At 40.7% G+C, this 19550-nt stretch overlaps 7 protein-coding genes across 10 annotated transcripts; 3 read left to right on the top strand and 4 right to left on the bottom strand.

Moving 5' to 3' along the window:
* Positions 1 to 270: 270 nt before the first annotated feature.
* LOC115627185 (U3 small nucleolar RNA-associated protein 6 homolog) lies at positions 271 to 4922 on the bottom strand. The gene is made up of 4 exons (XM_030522788.1): positions 4732 to 4922; positions 4362 to 4665; positions 3007 to 4302; positions 271 to 604 (listed from the first exon to the last, which is right to left on the bottom strand). Exons 1-4 carry the CDS (start codon positions 4821 to 4823, stop codon positions 371 to 373), a joined length of 1926 nt encoding a protein of 641 aa, XP_030378648.1. The 5' UTR covers positions 4824 to 4922; the 3' UTR covers positions 271 to 370.
* A 149-nt stretch (positions 4923 to 5071) lies between these two features.
* Positions 5072 to 6223, top strand: LOC115627221 (chromobox protein homolog 3). Its single transcript, XM_030522843.1, has one exon. The coding sequence runs from the start codon at positions 5176 to 5178 to the stop codon at positions 5854 to 5856; it is 681 nt and encodes a 226-aa protein (XP_030378703.1). The 5' UTR covers positions 5072 to 5175; the 3' UTR covers positions 5857 to 6223.
* A 248-nt stretch (positions 6224 to 6471) lies between these two features.
* LOC115627423 (anaphase-promoting complex subunit 4) lies at positions 6472 to 10108 on the top strand. Of its 4 annotated transcripts, none has more exons than XM_030523092.1 (7): positions 6472 to 6610; positions 6682 to 7324; positions 7382 to 7558; positions 7658 to 7820; positions 7976 to 8228; positions 8656 to 9625; positions 9974 to 10108. In XM_030523092.1, exons 1-7 carry the CDS (start codon positions 6499 to 6501, stop codon positions 9978 to 9980), a joined length of 2325 nt encoding a protein of 774 aa, XP_030378952.1. In that variant the 5' UTR covers positions 6472 to 6498; the 3' UTR covers positions 9981 to 10108. The 4 variants fall into 4 exon arrangements, with proteins under 4 accessions (XP_030378952.1, XP_030378954.1, XP_030378953.1 ...); XM_030523094.1 differs by having other exon boundaries at positions 7382 to 7552; XM_030523093.1 differs by lacking the exon at positions 9974 to 10108 and having other exon boundaries at positions 8656 to 9720.
* A 776-nt stretch (positions 10109 to 10884) lies between these two features.
* On the bottom strand, positions 10885 to 12900 carry LOC115627424 (uncharacterized protein F54F2.9). Its single transcript, XM_030523097.1, has 3 exons — positions 12151 to 12900; positions 11881 to 12088; positions 10885 to 11814 (listed from the first exon to the last, which is right to left on the bottom strand). The coding sequence occupies exons 1-3, from the start codon at positions 12825 to 12827 to the stop codon at positions 11113 to 11115; spliced, it is 1587 nt and encodes a 528-aa protein (XP_030378957.1). The 5' UTR covers positions 12828 to 12900; the 3' UTR covers positions 10885 to 11112.
* Positions 12901 to 13126: 226 nt separating this feature from the next.
* Positions 13127 to 14604, bottom strand: LOC115627425 (vitellogenin-3). The gene is made up of 2 exons (XM_030523098.1): positions 13981 to 14604; positions 13127 to 13918 (listed from the first exon to the last, which is right to left on the bottom strand). The coding sequence occupies exons 1-2, from the start codon at positions 14551 to 14553 to the stop codon at positions 13238 to 13240; spliced, it is 1254 nt and encodes a 417-aa protein (XP_030378958.1). The 5' UTR covers positions 14554 to 14604; the 3' UTR covers positions 13127 to 13237.
* Positions 14605 to 16099: 1495 nt separating this feature from the next.
* On the bottom strand, positions 16100 to 17430 carry LOC115627278 (probable RNA 3'-terminal phosphate cyclase-like protein). Its single transcript, XM_030522908.1, has 2 exons — positions 16577 to 17430; positions 16100 to 16505 (listed from the first exon to the last, which is right to left on the bottom strand). Exons 1-2 carry the CDS (start codon positions 17387 to 17389, stop codon positions 16170 to 16172), a joined length of 1149 nt encoding a protein of 382 aa, XP_030378768.1. The 5' UTR covers positions 17390 to 17430; the 3' UTR covers positions 16100 to 16169.
* A 508-nt stretch (positions 17431 to 17938) lies between these two features.
* On the top strand, positions 17939 to 19172 carry LOC115627310. Its single transcript, XM_030522953.1, has 2 exons — positions 17939 to 18193; positions 18254 to 19172. The coding sequence occupies exons 1-2, from the start codon at positions 18008 to 18010 to the stop codon at positions 19031 to 19033; spliced, it is 966 nt and encodes a 321-aa protein (XP_030378813.1). The 5' UTR covers positions 17939 to 18007; the 3' UTR covers positions 19034 to 19172.
* Positions 19173 to 19550: the final 378 nt, after the last annotated feature.

The following is a 19550-nucleotide window of genomic DNA, read 5'->3' on the forward strand; positions in this document are numbered from 1 at the left end:
TGCGAATAAATACTACACTTTGCACATGTCTACCGGTTTTGGTTATGGTTTTGGCACACAAAGAAATCTGCAAGGGATCAGCCTAGACCCACGTACTTATATAGCTACGCTACCTGGAACCTGGATACCAAGTTTGGTAATTCTAGCTCTTGTACCTTCTGAGATCATTGCGCTCATACAGACGGACGGACGGACGGACAGACGGACATGGCTAAATCGACTCGGCTTGTCACCCTGATCAAAAATATACATATATACTTTGTGGGGTCTGCCACGCCTCCTTCTGTGTGTTACATACATTCGCACAAAACTAGTATAGCCTTTCACCCTTTGGGTACAGGCTATAAAAATAATCTAAATTATAATATATTTAAGTGCTATCCATAATTCCCGAATGCATTTTAACGCGTTTGACTTCAAAAGTGGACACTAGTGACGGGTCTAATGTGGATACTGCACGGAGAGTCAAGAGCGGCATTTTCTGGGCATCGCCATGATCCCGCTCGAATGCTATAAAATCGATCCAAACACTTGGCTCCGTTTTCCCAAAAAATTTCGTCATATACTCAAAACACAGGCGGCAAGAATTCACATCAATTGGCACCTGAAAGAAAATACAAAATGTTGAGAAATTTTGCAATTTTGAATAGAATAGAGTTTAGGTATGCTCGATGAAAAATACTGCACTTTGGTTCAGGCATATTGGCGATATAGAAATTATATAACTTTCAGTGCATTTTACTGCCTGGCGATTTTAACTAAGCCCCACTACTTTCATTTTTACGTCCACAACCAATAAAAAAAAAGGTTCAAGGAAAATGTTAACAAAAATTTATTAGCTCGGTTGTCGAAAAAGTTATAATATATAATAAATAAATAAGAAAAATTAATCTTAGGACGGCTGATATTAAATAACGATTGAAAAGGAAACAATAACCTCTTTCAAGATCAACACATCTAAATCACAAATATATGCGAATAATTAAAAAAATATATATACATATATATATTTCTTCGATACAGACACACAATATGTAATGTGTTATTTAGATGTTCAACAAAACAAAATTTCTAATGGAAAAATTTTAACTTTTACAAATTTTGAGCGATCATTACTTTGACAACTCCATAGTTATAGTTCGTAAAAAATTGGCACTAAATATGACTATAAACAAAGAAGCAAATCGTGTGACGTCATTGGGATTGCTTTTCCCAATGCGCCTCCTCCTTATTATTGCATAACGCTGCAAAGACAGAGATGATTCTGTGTGCTACAAACATTCTTCCATGCAAAAAAATAAGACACATACATATGTATATGTAGGAATATATATGCATATAAATGCATATGTATATGTATGAATAAATGTATACACGCAGTATTTATGTAAGCACATGCACTTGTACGCACGCGTATGCTTTACAGTTACGTCGCAGCTAACTCCTGTCACAAAAAGCATTCTGGCTGCGCAAGCAAGACAGTTGTATTTCAAATCAACTATGATCCCTTTCATGTACAAGAAGAGAATCCACAAAATGGCAGCTACGGGTGCTGCAAACAAACATACGATTCTTGTATGTGTGTGTGTGTGAAGAGTACATGAGAAATAGTCAGCAGCAGCTGCGCACAAAGCTAACGGTACTTCTCCATTGTGCTGCCTTTCACCATGTATGTACATACATACATATGTATGTATGTATGTAGTATGGATAGCAAATTAAAATATTGAAGACTAATAAAGATTGAGTTTATAAAGCACTACATCTTTGTGGAATCAAGTACTAATAATAAGCATATACATATGTAATAAATTAAATTCATAAATTTTAAATTAAATGTACGTATGTATGTACATATATACATTTGTACATATGTATGCATATACGTACGTGGGTACATATAATTAAACACGTATGTATGTATGTATTTACTAACTGTTTCTTATATTCATAAACATAGAAGTGTTTGTACATCTTTAACAGTGAATTTTAAAGCACGTGGAATGTGCGTAGCTTTTCAGTACTAATGCGTGCGAGCAGGACGGAGTCGTGCAGATTTCGCCGGAAATGTGGATTCTGTTATAGTTGTTGCTCTGCAAATGCAGTTCCCCGCCACTCAGACGTTAACAGACATTTATTTCAAACGAGAAGCCAACGCGTGCAGGAGGACAAGCAAGCAAGACAGATTGATTTGAAGAAATTAACGAAATATCAACGTTAAAAAACGATGGAGAATGCAAAATTCGTAAATAATGAAAACGATGCCAAAGAGGGTTTCGGCGCTGATACACCGAGAGGCTTCAATCGCGGGTTGGAGCCAGAGAGAATTTTGGGTGCTACCAACGCCGGTGGCCCTTTAATGTTTTTAATGAAATGGAAAGACACTGATGAAGCAGACATAGTGCCTGCCAAAGTCGCCAACATCGTCTGTCCCCAGGTGGTGATCAAGTTCTACGAGGAGCGACTGGTCTGGCACAGTGCCAATAACGACGCTGAAAATCGTAATGACGTCGCCAAATTCGTTAAGGTGGAAAAGAACGAGGAAGAAGAGGGAGATGATAAGAACGGCATTGGTAGTGCCGCCAACTGATTAAGAACATTAAGACCGAAGAAGGCTACAACTGTGTTGGTAGCACCACCACTTATAATAGCGAAGGAACGAATTTTGAGACGCCTGAAACTATTTCTAAATAGGCGTCTCCTCTACACACACACAGCACACGCACACACACAACACACGCACACACACAACACACGCACACACACAACACACGCACACACATACGCTTACACACAAACAAACATTACTATAAAATGTATAACATTATATGTATGTTCGTATAAACATGTGATTCTTCAGATGTTCATTGAATTGCATGCAATGTAAAATAAAGCAAAGCTGTTTAATCAAACAAAATAAAAAACTGTATTGAAAAAGTATGAAAATTGTTTAAATATTTGCTCTGTATATATAATACTTTCTATACTATACAGTATAATACTCACCGATTTAGACTCCAAGTCCACCATCTGGCTATGGAGCGTTAGGGACATTGGCGGCAATAATGCCAGACGCTGATACTCCTGGCGTGCCTTGGCCGGCGAATGCTCCTGCCACAAATAGGACACATATTCGAAACGAAACTGGGCAAATTTCGGACTAAGATCGTTACAACCTATCTCAAAAATCTGTTCGAGCCTCTTCATGGATTTTGAACCGCTTCGATGGCGGTAGTAAGATATGACACGCTTCCACAAGGGCACCGATTCATCGCCAAGACTTTTGTAAGCTCGCTGGAGCAGTTCGAATACACGTGGCTCGTCATCAAGTCTGATGAGCACACAGAGCAACAATTCATTGATGCGAAACGATTCATTGTATTCAAGAATCTCGCTTAAAACTTGTACTAATGACTTCTCGCCACCTTTTTTAGCGACTAAAATTTTATACAGCACTTCATAGTGCTGGACATCCAATAGCTTTGCCTTGTGACCGCTGTGGAAAGCAGACATAAGACTCTCCTGTTTTAATTTGCCCATTTCGCTGGCGTCTTTGTTCAGTTTCAGCATCGCATTGATATACAGATCCCACATTTCTTTGGAGTTCAATGTCTGCACAGCGGTTTTGTAAACAGATACGCACAGTTCGATGCGTCGCTTCAACGAACTCGGTGTCCAAATTGTAGAAAACTGTTGACGTCGCTTTTTGATGGTGCAGACATCCAATTTCTTTTCATTCTCACCATCCGAAGGGTCTGTGGTTGAGGAGACGCATGCCATAGCTTTCTTATCAGCTGCCTCCCGATGTGCTTCTATTTCCTGTGCCTCCTGATTGTGGAAAATAACGAATTCACGCAAATCGGCCAAATGGTGGCCTTGCAATTCACGTTGCGCCAATTTATCCCACAAGACCGGCTCAAGGGGAAACTTTGCCTGCATATCTTCAATAATCTTCACCTGCAATGGCACCGTCAGATCCATCTGTTCTGTACAGGCGTCGAGCAAACTAATATAATAGTTTATGTCTTTTATATTCTGCGAACTGTTCCGATAAACAGCTTCAATGCGCTCCAATGCAATATCCAGCTCCGATATGGTATTATCCTTTAGCCTGAGATTATAATCCGTTCTCGTTGCCTGATCAAGCAAAATATCAAAGAGGCATTGGTTCAGAGCTTCTGATTCCGGATGACGCTGCAAACCACGTAATAAAAGGTCTTGAGCTCGCGAGACATTCTGTCGATGATATCCATATAGCCAAAGGGCTGCATCGACCCAAACGCTGCACTTATCCCCATGATACTGTGGGAATAAAAATGTCATTTAACATTTGTTTACAAAAAATGATCCGCCAGACTCACTGATAGCATCTTCTCGTAAATGGCAGACACCTCTTCGGGCTTTGATATCTTCATATACTTCACAAAGCTGCTCCAAAGATGCATGTCATGTGGAAATTTCGACAATGCCTCGCGATATAGACGTATTAACCGTGTAGCTATCGCAGATTTCACACCAGGCATTTTAATGTTGCATACCTTCTCCTTCTCAGTAATTAGCTTATATATTTTCTTTTCATAAACCAGAAATTCAATGTAGTTTTTCACCGAGGCTTTACTTTGGGATAGTCCCACGAATAGGGACTCGCGCTTTCTTATACATTCCCTATGGTTAAGAAATGAAATTTTTACTTGACTATCAGTGGCTTTGTTTTGGATAAAATATATTTACGTGATTTGCTGCGGCGTGAGAATATTACAATTTCGCAGCTGCTCATATTCCGGTAGAAGTCTCTCTTGCCTTTCATTGACAAACTCGCTCATTTTGAATTATAAGTTGTTTGGCTTTAATAATATGTCTCTGCCTCCGTTTGTTTTTAAACGCAAATTTCGGTCCAAAACGTGCAAAAGAACAGCACATGCCGTCACAGATGTTTCACACGGAGGGTGGCAGCACTGTCATGTTATCGGAACGGAAAATAATAACGCAAGGTTGCTCCGCCACCTATTGGCAGATCAACTCTGTTCTTTGCCTTTTTGCACTCAGTGTTCTTTTAACTCCTGCACAATAGTGTAGTCGAAAAAGGTAACAATAATAGACAGATAGAAGTAGCGAATGTGATAGAGAAAACAAAACGCGTAAAAACTCAAAACAGAACAAACAAATTCGAGCGAAATGGCCGAATTTTCAGTAGAGCGCGTCGAAGACAAACGTACCGTTAATGGACGAACAGAATACTATCTAAAGTGGAAGGGTTATCCACGCAGTGAAAACACTTGGGAGCCGGTGGAAAATCTCGATTGTCCAGATTTGATTGCCGCATTCGAAGAATCGCTGAAGAACAATAAAAAAGAGACTAAAAAAAGGTTATCGACATCGTCCACACCAGAGTCAATACGCAGCAAGCGTAAATCCTTTATGGAGGACGACGGCGGTGACGAGCAAAAGAAACTTATTGGCTTCGATCGGGGACTGGAGCCATCGAAAATCTTAGGTGCCACAGACTCATCGGGAGCTCTTATGTTTCTAATGAAATGGAAGGGCAGTGATCATGCCGACTTAGTGCCTGCCAAAGTGGCCAACGTCCGCTGTCCCCAGGTTGTTATACAATTCTACGAGGAGCGTCTAACCTGGCATACAGGCAATGGCAATGGAACTGGAGGCGATGAGAATGGTGTGGGCAGTAGTGGATGCGTTGGTGGCAGTTCCGGTGGTGGCCCAGTTGGCACACCCAATAGCTCAGGCAGTGGCAGTAATGCCGTGAGAAGTCCCAGCAGCGGCACCGGCAGCATCAATGACGAGAACGCGAAACCCGAACCCGGCAGTAATAATAGCAACGGCGAAGCCGCGGCTTAAATCTGCACATTTTGCAAAAATTAAAACCGGACGCCAGAAAATATTGGATATACATACATAGTATAGCAACATAACTAGCGCCTTCCACAATTGTGCAGACCTTGCATTCATATACACAGACCACATACATACATACATACATCCATTATTAATGCCAGAATAAGAAAAACAATAGCATTAAGTACACGCTCACACATACATATGTACACACATCCATACATATGCAAACAAACATAAAAAGTCTTCATTGTATCCTACCAATAGGAGGAACATTATGTATGGACATTTAGTTTTACTATTTTTCCTTAATTTAATTGTAAAGTACAATTAAAATTTTAATACAATAAACGAATCATGTACGACAAAATATTCAATTTTTTTTTAAGCTCAAAGATTCCAAAGTTGCCGTTTTATGCCATTTTCAGATTGTCATATGTATAGGTATATGTAAATACATACCAATGTTTGTGTGTATGTGCGTGGCGAATCCCCTTGATTTGTTGCGTTCCAAAATCTTGTTTATAGTCTATGCCTATCGCGAATGCAGCAATCGATATCTTACGCGATAACGCGCTATCGAAGGAAGAGGAGAATTATAGAGCCACACATTTGTAAATAATTTCGCACATTTTTGAATGAAAAATGGCCCAGGCTAGCTCTATGAAATTGTTGGGCTCTCGCAACATGAGTTGCATAGTGGAGCGAATGGAATGGAATAATAAAATGGATCTCATTGCGTATGGCACCGAAAAAGGTAAACCGGCACATTCGCGCCTGACCATTCAAATTCAACTACACTCATACGAATTGCATTTACAAAAACAGGCGAGGTAATCATACAACGTTTAAATTGGCAAAAGATTGTGACATTTCCCACGCCTGGCGAAGATGTGCGCGTGCGTTCCCTGAGCTGGCAAATGGACGAAACTCTATTAGCCGTTGGCTATAGCAATGGCAAGGTAGCTCTGCTCGATGCGGAGAGCGAGACTATCATATCGGGTTTGATTTACGAGGATGACATCAAGAAGGTATACTTTAGCAAGGCCATAACATGCAAGGATAATTTGTGGAGCTACAAATGCCATTCGCGGGACCGGCACAAACGTTTCCTGCCAAAGCTACAACCATTGACAAATATTGACCCCTGCCTGAAGACACTCGATCAGAAATCATTTCCCAAGGGCTCACCTTGCTTTCTGGTCGTGATTATGCGCAGTGGCAAAGTCCATTTACTGCTGTTGGGCGCTTTGCAGGCAGGCAGCATTGATCTCACCCAGCATGTGATGCATCCGGAACAATTTGATGTGTACGATGTGCGTTTAAATGGGGATTTTAATGCCATTTACGCGCTGCTCCGCGATGGTGAACAGCTGAAGGTGCTACATTTTCACAATCAGGTGCTGCAGGACAGCATGGAACCTATGCTGGAATTGGCCACATATTGTGCGCACATACTCGAAACGAAGAAGTGAGGCATTTCCTTTAAATATCCAAATATGTGATCATTAATCTCATATCATTACAGCTACATAAACGATACCCTACAGTGCATAACAGAGGCCTGGGAAACGGTGCAATTTGAAATGGACAACAAATTGACAAAGTATGCCAATTCTCAGGCATATGGCATGATTTCGGCACATTTTATGGAGCTGCACGTTTTCGGATTTGCCACACTCGATTTCGAGGAATTTCTGTATGAGTGCGTTGCCTTCTCCAATTGCCTGCCCAAATGCTCATTCCCTCTATCTCTATCTATCTATCTCTCTCTCTTCTTATTTATATATCGTGTTTCATGTAGCACCCTGACGGAGAAAGGTTTCAAGAAAATAGCCAACTCTGTGGATCTAAGTCTAAGCAACCTGCAGAGCCTGGTCTTTAAGCAGCTAAATGGCGCCGCAGTTCATATGTTCTACTTTATGAACACGATTTTGGGATTCGGACGCATCGCTCACTATTTTGAGGTAAGTGGGGAATAAAAAAAAACCAACTTAGTCTTTTCTTGATTATTTTGTTATAGAAATGCCCAATTAGTCTAGTTTCGAGAGGTTTTTAATCTAATAATTGTATTTAGTCTTATCTTACTTCTGTTGTATTAATCCCTTCATATATATTATAGTCCTTAATTGTGCCGGAGGTGGCAAACGATGCGATGCGCGCATGTGGCACATTCCTCATGAAAGTCCGCGAAATGCAGCGCCAAATTGATTCTCTAGTCAATGCCATGAAACTCTTCCACTCCTGGATGGTATTCACAATACTTCGGCTGTCACATCAGGAAATACCTGATGATATGGTATTCACCGAAGAGGAGAATGCACGACTGATTGAATTCTTTCATTGCATGGAACCGGACTCCAGCGACCAGGAAAGTAAGTTACATAAAGGCCATTCATAGTCATTGCTAATACATACTATCAATGTCTGCTTTTAACAACTATATTATTGATGGTCCAAAGCCAAAATAGCAGGTGGTGAAGGGAAGACGCTGAAGGCAAAATTTTAAAGAAACCATCAGATTATACTGATTATTTCTACATACCATGTATAGAACCATTAAATGCGGTCTACAAAGTAGTTACATATACATATGTATATACTTTTGTAAAGTTTCCAGGGTTTAGTTTTCAGTTAAAAATATATATTTAATCGAAGATCATTTCTTCATCTTAGTTATGACAGTTTGAATCAGTGTTTTTGAATATCTCCAACGCAAACATAAATAGCTAAATTTGTATGTACTATACATATATATAAATTCATTTAATCCTTTTTTATTCTGGCAAACTTTCTTTGCAGCGCCGCCCGCTAATGATGGGGAAAATGGTTCCACTATCAAGGTTACTCGCAGCAAATTTAACTTGGAACGCGTTGGTCAGTATCTGGAGAATGTCAATTTGACACAGCCCGAGGAAACTGAATGTTCGACGCTGTGGGATCAAATACTTCAGGAAAATGAATGCTTAAGAAATTCTCGATTGGTGGTGCCACAGGATATAGATTCATCGCTGATACAACAACGTGAGAAAATGTTCAATGCCATCGATGAAGTATTCCATAAGCCGACCGAAAGCATAAGCGGCAGCTTTAAGCTCAGCTCGTGCGTAATTATCGGAGACTTACCGGAATTTGCCGATGAGAACGATGATTTCGTTCACTGTACCTATTATGTGAACGAGAGCAGCGATCCGGATGCCAAATGTGATATGCTGGCCGTCACAGTGAGCTGGCAGGAGGTTGTCGTCCTAGAATTCAATCCCGAACGTTGCACATTGCGTTGCACAAGAATTCAATTGCAGCCAGGACCATTTACAATTCAATTACATGAGGACTATTACAATTTGCGCTTCGTTGATTTGCAATTCTATAATGAACAGTCGCTGTCGATGTTGGCACAGACAACGACGCCCACGCCTGGGGTGCGTCCTCACAGCTATTTTGTGCAATTCTCGCTGTCCTCATCACGCAATCAGAGCACATTTCATCGCCTCGGACCGCTCGTCAAGCTGATGGATACCACACTGACGCACAGCATTCACAACAATCCCGAGGGGGTATCTTTTAAGGGTCTGGATGGCGTTTGCGAAATGTTGGCCGTTTCGGGCAGTCGAAAAGTAGCCACCGTTCTCTCCGATCGCAAGCGTAAAATGACAATTTTCGAAATGGAAAACAACGATGATGAAGATGATGATACAGAAATGTCACAGGCGTCGTTCCTCGAAATTAGCAAAGAGTCTGTAATGGCCGGCGATACAGAGAAGAGCGAATCGTAAGGGGAATTGCAACTAAAAATGCAAACTTTTATGACCTATTGATAAAAAGAATCTCTAATTTGTAATTGTTAAATAGTTTAGTTAACTGAGACCTAGCATCTTTGTATATTAACTTAATTTAGAATATTGAAAAAATTCAATATTGAAAATACAGGAATGAATTGAATTAATGAGCGTTTCAAACTATACTTTCTAAGCCATCTTTAGAAAAAGTGATATGTCACCATAGCTTTCTAGATTTCCATTTACGAATGAATTTTTAAAATGTTTAAATATGTATTTTTTTAATCACTTACAAGGCGTTTTAAATTGATTAAATTATTATTTGTATTCTTTTCTTCCAGCATATAATGTATTTTAAAACCAGGACTTTAAACTGCAAACATGTGACTTAATACGTTGAAAGGGACTTTACTGCTAGATAATACCTTTAGAATATGTGTTCCCACTCATGAGTCTTCAAAATGGGAAAAATTGGCGCTTGTGGAGAATTCTCCACTGAGTTTCCATTTAACGTGAAATCATTTTTATTTATTTATTTTTAAATTAAAGGAGCTAAGTGCACAAAAATGTACGTTTGAAATTGTTTTGTTATTATTATTTTTTAATTATTTATTCATTCAAAATATAGTATTTGAAAACTGAGACTTTGTATATTACACTTAAGGTTTGTACACTACAGACAGGGAAAATAAATCAGAGACCTGAACCTGATCGGAAAACATTTTTTTCTTTCTTAAAAAAAAAAAACAAAGGAAATAGGGCTTGCCTTGGCGTGAAATCTTAATTCAATCTGACAGGGTTTTGACTAAAAACTTAAAAGTGTCGAGATCTTTTGGACAAAAAGTAGAAACAATATACTTTAAAAGCGTATAAAGTTAATACTGCCCCCAAAAGGACTGAGAGTTTTACAATAATTAAAAAGAAACGAAGTTTCCCCAAAAATATCTATAAAGCTATTTGCTGAAGTGCTCTAAAAAGTTGAGTTTTTGTGACAATAAATGAGACCATAGACCTTCAAGAATGTCCTAAAAATCGTTTAATACTATATTTTTTAAGTATGCAAAACACAAATGCCAAAAATATGTTCAGTTCAAAGCATCTTGAGATCATCTTGTGCAAATCCTAATCCAAGGTGTCGATATTGTTCGAACAAGTACAAATGGTTTGGGATCAGCAGAGCAGAGCATTCTACTGAGCTCTAAGGCAATGAACGCTGTGCAAATCAAACACTTCTCTAGAATTAGAGAATACATTTTACATTACAAATTACCATGTCCAAATTTTTTAATTTACGTTAAATTTTGAAGCACATTTAAAACAGCTACAAACTTATAGTATTAGGAAATGCCTCGAAGGAGGCAGTTTAATTTAAAAACAAAAACAAACCGATGAATAAACAGTTTATTCTTTACGTAGTAGTAGTGGCTAATCAGGGCTTCGCATTGGGCCCATGGGGGGACGGAAGTGGGGAACGTGTAAGCTAACTTATTTCATACTGATATGCATCATCCGAGTCTTCGCCGCTGGACAGATCCCGTTTGCGTCGACGTTTTTCGCGTTTGCTTAACTTTTTCGACGTTGGCGCCGCCTCGGGCTCAGGCTCGATCTCGGCCAACACCTCGACATCGGCACTGGCAACTGTTGGCTCGACTTGGGTTGGAGTGGCGTCTGTGCTTGCATTAGCCGACGCAGCCTCCAATTCAGCCTTCTTTTGTGACTTAACCAGTTCGCACAAATATTTGTACCGCACCAGACATTCCTCTTTTGTCTTTTCTGGCACACTGTTGGCAATCTTTTGCCAACGATCGCCACCACCAACCGTCTTACGATACTTAACAATGGCCGCCTCCAAAGCACGTTGCTGCTCCTGCGTCCAATTCGTTTCGGGTATGAGCATGCTCTTCTCACCCGTGCCGGCACCGGCCTCCTTTTTCAGCTTCTCCTTGCGCACAGTCTCTTGGGATTCCTGCACAATGTGCTCGGCCACACTTTCCGTCTGGCCGGGTATGCGATAGCCATTTTCCTTCATTTTGGCTGCCATAAATGTGACCTCCTGTACGGTTCGATTCATGGACTCGGCAATGGTGTTCCAACGACTGCCAGCACCGCCTGGATATTTCTTTACCAAGCGTATCAGCTCGGCTAGATCTTCATCGGTCCAAAAACCGCCACTAACAGTGCTCTGTAAAGCAAAATGGAACCGTGGTAAATTTTAATTTCAAAATGTTTAAGAGCCGTTATGGCTGACCTTCTGAGTAGCCGGACGCACAGCATCGTCTTCGGTCACCTCGCGAGCCTGTATCTGGGAATAGCCGCGCAGCTCTTCCTCCGTTTTTTCCGGCGCCTTAGTGTTTTGCTTTCGTTTACGCAAGTTCTCTTTGTGCTCCTTGCGCAAACGTGCCTGTTCCTCCACCTCCCTTTCGAGCTCCTCCTGCCGTCGGGCCGCCTCTAGTTCCCTGAAAGGCAATGCAACATAATTAGAAACACTACCAGAAATTTATACATTGTATTCACTCACTGTCTGCGTTTTTCCAAGGCCAGTTCCTTGAACTCATTTGCTTTACTGAAACCATTCATGATTGTCTTCGGCAGATTCCAGATGGCCAACGGTATTTGGAAGGGCAATGTATTGATGAGAGACGGCATTGGTATCTCACTAAGTATGACATCCATATCAATATTCTTGTTTTTCTTCTGTAGTTTCTTCAATTTGGTTCCGAAAACTTGCTCCGCGGTATATTTCTTTTCCAAATATGCCGCCCAGGCGAACAAATACTGTCCGACGGTGATAATGAGGAACAGTATGAAGGCGCCCTCATACAAACCAATTTTGCGCATGCGACGATAATAATACAATGCGGATTTCCAATTTGGCATTCCATCGCGCAAGACTTTGTCGTATTTCTCCCGCTTCGATGCATCCTTGAGCACTTCATAGATGGACACTAGATTACGGAACTGTATGTTCGCATCCTCCGATGGATTCTTATCCGGATGCAGCTGAATGGACAGTGTACGAAAAGCGCGTTTAATTTCATTGTTCGTGGCATTCTGGTTGATGTTCATAAACTCGTAGAAATTTTTATTAATTTCTTCGACAAGATCGAAAATTTCCAGCTCCTCCGAGTGCCAGGCTTCGGCTGTGTTGCAGAGCAACAGGCAGCCAAGCAGTATTGCTACTGTCCTGATATACATTGTTGACAATACCTTAAAATTCTTAAGCTAGTCAACAATTCCAACTGAAACTAAACGCGGCGTATTCCACACAAACACACACAATCTTGCAACCAGCTGCGACAACCACATACACACATGTCGCTGTCAACGTCAACGTCAAAAGTGGCAGCGTCAGCAATTAAAACTGTTTATAGTGCTACCACATGGCATGCAATTGCAGTGCTGTCAACCTTGTAGTGTTGCCATATTTGTTAACTAATAGGTAGCGCCAAGTTTTTAAAACTTAGATAATGAATTAAAATTAATAAATGTCTCGATTCTTTTAAGAAATTGTGCTAATGTATTTATTTTAGTGTTTTTGTTTTGCTTTTTCGATTATGTGTTTCAGGTAATTCATGCTTATTCTTGTCGTCATCCACGATTTATGCTTAGAGGTTCAATTGTTGGTGGACACCATGGTAGTAGTTCTGCTTCTGTGCCGCGGTGCGCTGACCGAATGGGCTCTTCTCGTTCACCTCGAGGATGTAGTCACCCTCCAGATCGAAATCAGCCTCAATACCCATGTAGGCACGTTTGCCAAAGCCATTGTTGTTCTTGTACTGCTTCAGCGAGTTGGCGGGAACAGCGGGGAAGTTACGCTCATATCCTGGACGGACAGATTCGGCAAAGTAACGGGTGGCACGTACAACAGCCTCAATCACATTCTTGGCACCGGGAACACCCTGGTTGGGTCCATTGGGATAGAAATCGACATCGCCGCTGCGCACTGGAGTGCCCATGCCGTAGGTGGAGGTGTGGATGGCATCGACGAATTCAGCATCGCCGCGAGAGAGACCGATCAAGGTATCGGGACGTTTGGCCAAAATCTTAGCGGGGTCCAGACCGGTGATGCGTCGCAGTTTCTGGCCTGTGTGGCTAGTGAATTCGTTGCCAGCGGCACCAGCAACATGGGCGGCAATACCCTGACCAATCAAATGAATAATCTGCTGTGGCACGTCAGCGTCCTTCACGAGCTCCACCAAAGTGTGACCAATCATTTCACCAGTAGTGGCTACATCCAACATGGCGTAACGCTTGAAGCTCGTCAAAGTGGCACCCAAATCGATAATCTACATGGAGGGGAAGGGTTTATTAAAAGGTTGCTGTCATGGGGAAAAGTTTACAAACTTACGATCAAATCGCCGCTGTTGGTCCTGGCCGATTTCCACTCATCAGCAGACTCCTCGCTGGATGTATAATCGTAGTCCTTGTATTTCTGTTGACGCTGCTCCTGGGTTTGAGAGCTCTTCTGCTGCTCCTGCAAGTTGTAGCGCTGCATATAGGCCTGTTCTAGCTTGCGCATAGCCTTCTTGATGGTGGGGGTCGTCTGGGGCAGACCAGTGAGCACAATGGTCACCTCATCATCGCCAAAGCCGGGCAGGGCACGTGCCTTCTCCACGTAATTGTTGAGCTTGGCCTCCACACTCTTGCCATTGGCTTTGACAATCCTGACGGGAATGTTGCTGGCACTGGGCACAAAGTTGGGTGTCAGATCGTGCTTGATGTGGGCCACGTGATAGATTTGGTCAACCATCTGAGCGCCTCGCTGCAGCGGTGTGTTCTCCAAACGTTCCCAGGTGATCTCATTCAGCGACGGCATATTCTCCAACTCGGAAGGGTTCAGCCATTGCGATGGCTTCAGCGAATCCTTCGAAGCAAGGGCCACTGCCAACAGGCAAGCCACCAAACACAGTCTCAAGCTCATGTTTAATATCAATCTACAAGGCGATGTTGTCCAAACGATTCCAAGCGACGTTTGATGTCGTTGCAATCGTCGCTCTCACCTTATATACCCACACTCTGAATGAAACAAATCTGCTGAGCAGCATTTTTCTTCTATCCACTGAGGGAGGAAGTCGGTGTCGGGTTTACATTCAATATATAGACCCATATTTTCGCTGAGCTGGCCAAGCACATGCCTTGCAAAATCTTGCTATGGAAACAAAACAGCACCTAAAATCTGTTTAAGTTTGCATGTGTTTGGCGACGTTGCGTCGTCGTTATCAAGAAATAAAAATTAATACAAAAAATATAAAAAGTAGGGCTCAACACCTTACCCTACTCGTGTAACTCAGCAGCGTCAGTCCCCAGGGGTCTATGAACCAGCAAACTGATTAGCCAGCGTTATGGCTAGAGTCCGAGATCCTGCAACAAAGTTGCAAGCCAAGCTAAATGTCCAATATTTATATATATAGTACTCGTACATATACATGGCTAAAAATGTAATTCAATACGATTAGGAACGACGATTTCTCGATTTTCGCGATATAGGTTCCAACGCTACTCAAGTTTCTAAAAAAGTTTAATATGTAATGCAAATTCTCTGCTTAAACGATGATATGAGAACTAAAATACAACAATATGTATCTGGGCTTGAGAAAATTTCATTAGTACATACTAGAAACTTTTAGTTCGTGAAACAAAAATTAAAATTCTATTCAAAAAAATGAGATCTTCAAATAAAATTTCCCGTAAACCCTAACGAAACTTATTGAACAATAGGAATTTGTGATTCGTAGGATTTTCCTATTACAAAAACAAAATTCATTATATAATGAAAGCAAGAGAAACTTTTACAGCCGAGCAAGCCCGACAACTTGTAGCTTTGGAATTGTGGACATTATTTATTGGGAGAAACAATAAAATAGAATAAGCCCTTGTTGCTTAGGAACTTGAAGTTTACATGCCAAGACGAACGAACATTTCTAGATCGTAGGTACAGGGTATGAAAAAAAAAACACTTCGTACTTTTTGAAAGATATTTACAAACATTTAATTGAGAAATTATGGTTCCAAAGGTTTCAATCATAGGAACACAATTAAGATTTAAACTTGAACTGGGCACATGGAAATACAAGTTTAAATTTGGGTTAAAAAGTAATAACAACATAGGGGCGAGAAAAATAAGTATTACCATGTATGTACTATGTATTTTTTTAGGTAATTCAACGTTTAATTTGTAATCATTTATTTCTTTCAAGGCCAATAATGGGTTTTCCAGGCACTCTTCAGAAAAGTATTACTTACAAAGATATATCCTAGAATATAAACACACTCGTATGCGCCCGTAAAACAGTCTCGAAGCGAAAGAGCTATTTGGAAATTTTCAAAAATAATTCATTAAATAATGATAATTATAAAATAAAGATCAACTAAAAATGAATGTGCCATACATAGATATATATTTGCGATTACCACCAGCAAGGCGGGGTCATCGAACTTAAACGTATACTTATGAATTCAGAAGAGCATTGTAACTTTAAGATATTTATTTAAATGTATATACATCGAAGTATTTTCTATCCTATTTATAAACTAAATTTATATAACACGCTTGTTGATATTTGTATAGCCAATGCCTACACAAGTCATGAGGACCTTTTGTGCGCCACGCACCTCATCGGCATCATCTTCATCCAGCTCGGGATTCTCCAGTTTGAATGTAATCGAAAAGAAGTCCCGTAAATGCTGAAGAAAATGTACCGTGTAGGTGGAAAGTGGACCAGTCACAAATTTGGAGACATGCTTCTGGCCAAGAGCCATGTAGAGCGCCACTAGCCACTGATAGGCGGAATCACAGCAACCACCGCGATAAATTTCATTAAGCAGAGACATTGCAGTCTCTCGTCCGAGATCCTCAGGAATTGATGGTGTTTCCTGTGAGTCGAGAAATAAAATCATTTAGGATAGAAAGGTAAATTGTTTTAAAAAATATTTTAGACACCCACCGCTTCACCTTGAATATTAGAATTGCATTCGGCGGCAAAACAAACACCATCTGTGGTCTCAGCAAGCAGGCAAATGCCAAATCCTGGAGAATTGCCGGACATTTTGCCACGATTCTGGTCCGTATAGATATACACATCGGGCAGAAATTTAAGCATGCAGCCCTTTGCAGCTTCAACGGTGCGATTTGCCATAGCCGGCGACACTTTGCAGGCATAAACAGTGCCACGTATACGCTTCACCATGCCCTGTTCTTGAAATTGTATGGCACGCAGACTCTTTCGTATCGGACAACGAAACACCACTTCGCCACCGCCTAGAGGTGCAACGCCACGGCGCACAACGCGCAGCTCCAGACCCTCATCAACGAGCAGAAAACGCTTAAGCACAGACAATGCTGCGCCCTTTATATGGTCCACGGATGGTGACTCTTTACTGTTGGTTACACCACGTAGTTGGCAGTGGAGTGGCATTTTACAGAACGGGCCCAACGCAATTAATGCATCTAAATAATAGCCAATTCCGCGTTGCACGCAACAATCATGTTGCAATTCACCACCGTGTAGTAGTCCCGGGCTAAACATGACGCTGGTGCCGGCTGCGTTTAGCTCAATTTTGGTGCCATTTGTGATCTTGTCTAGCAAACGTATAAAACTTATCTCAAACTCACGTAAACCAGGCGCCTCGTCGTCATCCGAACGTATTTGTGTTATTTTCACCGGTTTCCCGCTCAGACAGGAAAGCACGAGGCGCTGTTTCAGAAAATTGCTGCCTCGATAAATAAGGCAATTGCCTTCTTGTGTGATGGGCGGCATATTTTCAGAAATTAATAATTGAATGAAATTACTTAAACACACGTGCGACGTATGAAGTAAACAAATGCGTTTGCAAACAGCGTGGCAACGTCAACTATCAAGCAAAATCATGGCAACTACAGCTGGTAAACAACCGAGTGCTTTATCGACAGTATGGGTGGTTTTGAATTTTCGACACTATTAATGGTTTTTAATTCAAATTTGCGTGTTTGGTTTAGCTAAAATTATGAATTAGTCACACTAACAGTTTTTTGTAATACATCAGAAAGAATAATAAGGAGAGCTAGACAGATTATATATTTATTGATCAAATACTATTTGTGTTACCTGATCGCTTAAAATAAATTATGTTAAGTTAACATTATAAAATGATTTGAGTACTTCAAAGCATCGAAAAGATCGTTTTATTTATAGTTGTAGTGGTAGCGCCTGAGAAAATGTCAAAGCTGCCACATTTTCACAATAGAAGCCGTTAGATTATTATCTGATATCTTTTCTCTAAACTATTGCATTCGGCATTCGACAGTGGGTAGGCGGCTGTATGCGTTGTCCATCTTATTGTCCAAATTTAAATTTTCGACGAATTCAAATACCACGAATAGCGGTACTAACTCATCGATGGCTTCTGCTGTAAAAAGAACGGAGAATGACGATTATATTACATGTCCCTACGATAAAACACATTTATTGCGACCCAATCGCATAGCCATCCATTTGATTCGTTGCGCCCCCAACCATCCAACGGCCAAGATGGTGATCTGCCCATTTAATTCGTCACATGTGCTTTCTGTCTCGAAAATGGTGGTAAGTACGAAAACTCATGTACATACGTATGTATGTCTGGCTCAAAATTCCCTCTTTAAGGAACACGTTTCGACCTGTAAGTGGCGTTCAAACTTTGAATTGTTCATTCACCCAGACAAATTGCCTGCGGCTGAGCCTCTGCCACTTCAGTCATACGGTCATCTGTGCACCGAAGATTGGGATATTGATCCAGATGTCCCGACCTACGATCCAAAATTGCACTGCGAAAAGAATTTAATAATACGCAACATTCAAGGTGCGACACCATCCGTACGTCGCCAGTTCCGGAAAAATGAGCGAGAGCGCTTTACCGTAACTCCTTCTCAAACCCGTTCTACTGACAACTGTTTCCATCAGTTTAGCAATGACTTAAAAGATTTGGTGCAGAATATTGGTGGACACTATACTACCAAACGCCAAGGGCATTTGCCAAATCAATTTTCTAGTGTTGAGAACAACTTGCAGGAGCGTTTCGATCATATTTGCACTAAAAAGCGTTCTACTGGACGTCACTCAAATGGACATTCTGCTGATCAGCTATCCAGTGATAGTAATTCGATTGCGCAGTACTTTAACGATCCTGGCTGCACTAAAGACAATTTTTCTGAACAGTCTCATCATGATGAGCATTCTGATGGACGCCGTTTTCCGAAAGACTTTTTCGGACGGCTTTACAAAATGGAGTATTTTCCTAATCTTGTGAGTGATAATAATTCCATTGAGCAGGATAAGGGCGAACGGCGTTACACTGATGAGGGCTCCGCTAGAGAGCATGATCGCTGGAATCTCTTTAACGGAGTAGATCCACTTTCTCCTTACAAGGTATTTGATGGTTTGTAAAATTAATCATGAATACAAGTTACTAACAATTAGAGGATAGCGGAGAACAAACACCGGTACATAATTGTTAGTAACAATACAAAATACTTAAGTACTTAAATAATATTAAGCCAAAAATAATGAAATATTGGACAAATTAAAAAATTAATCATACTTAATTCAAACTAAGCCAAAAATTATGAAACATTGGACAAATTAAAATTAATCATACTTAATTGAAATTAAGCCAAAAATGATGAAACATTGGACAAATTAAAATTAATCATACTTAAATCAAATTAAGCCAAAAATGTTGAAACATTGGACAAATAAAAATCAATCATATATATTAAGTGCATACAAATAAAAAATAAAAGGTATTTTGTTAATATACATTGTTCATCCCGATTTTCTCTGCTGCCATTTAAAAAACGATACTGCGGTTATGCTCTAACGAGAGTGCTGCCCACTCGTATGTTATCGGGTGGTACGCGTGAATCTCGATATCACAACTTAACCCTTGGTTTGCCTGGAAAAG

This window comes from Scaptodrosophila lebanonensis, unplaced genomic scaffold (genome assembly GCF_003285725.1).
Source record: "Scaptodrosophila lebanonensis strain 11010-0011.00,11010-0021.00 unplaced genomic scaffold, SlebRS2 tig00000092-arrow-pilon, whole genome shotgun sequence".
NCBI classification, from domain to species: domain Eukaryota; kingdom Metazoa; phylum Arthropoda; class Insecta; order Diptera; family Drosophilidae; genus Scaptodrosophila; species Scaptodrosophila lebanonensis.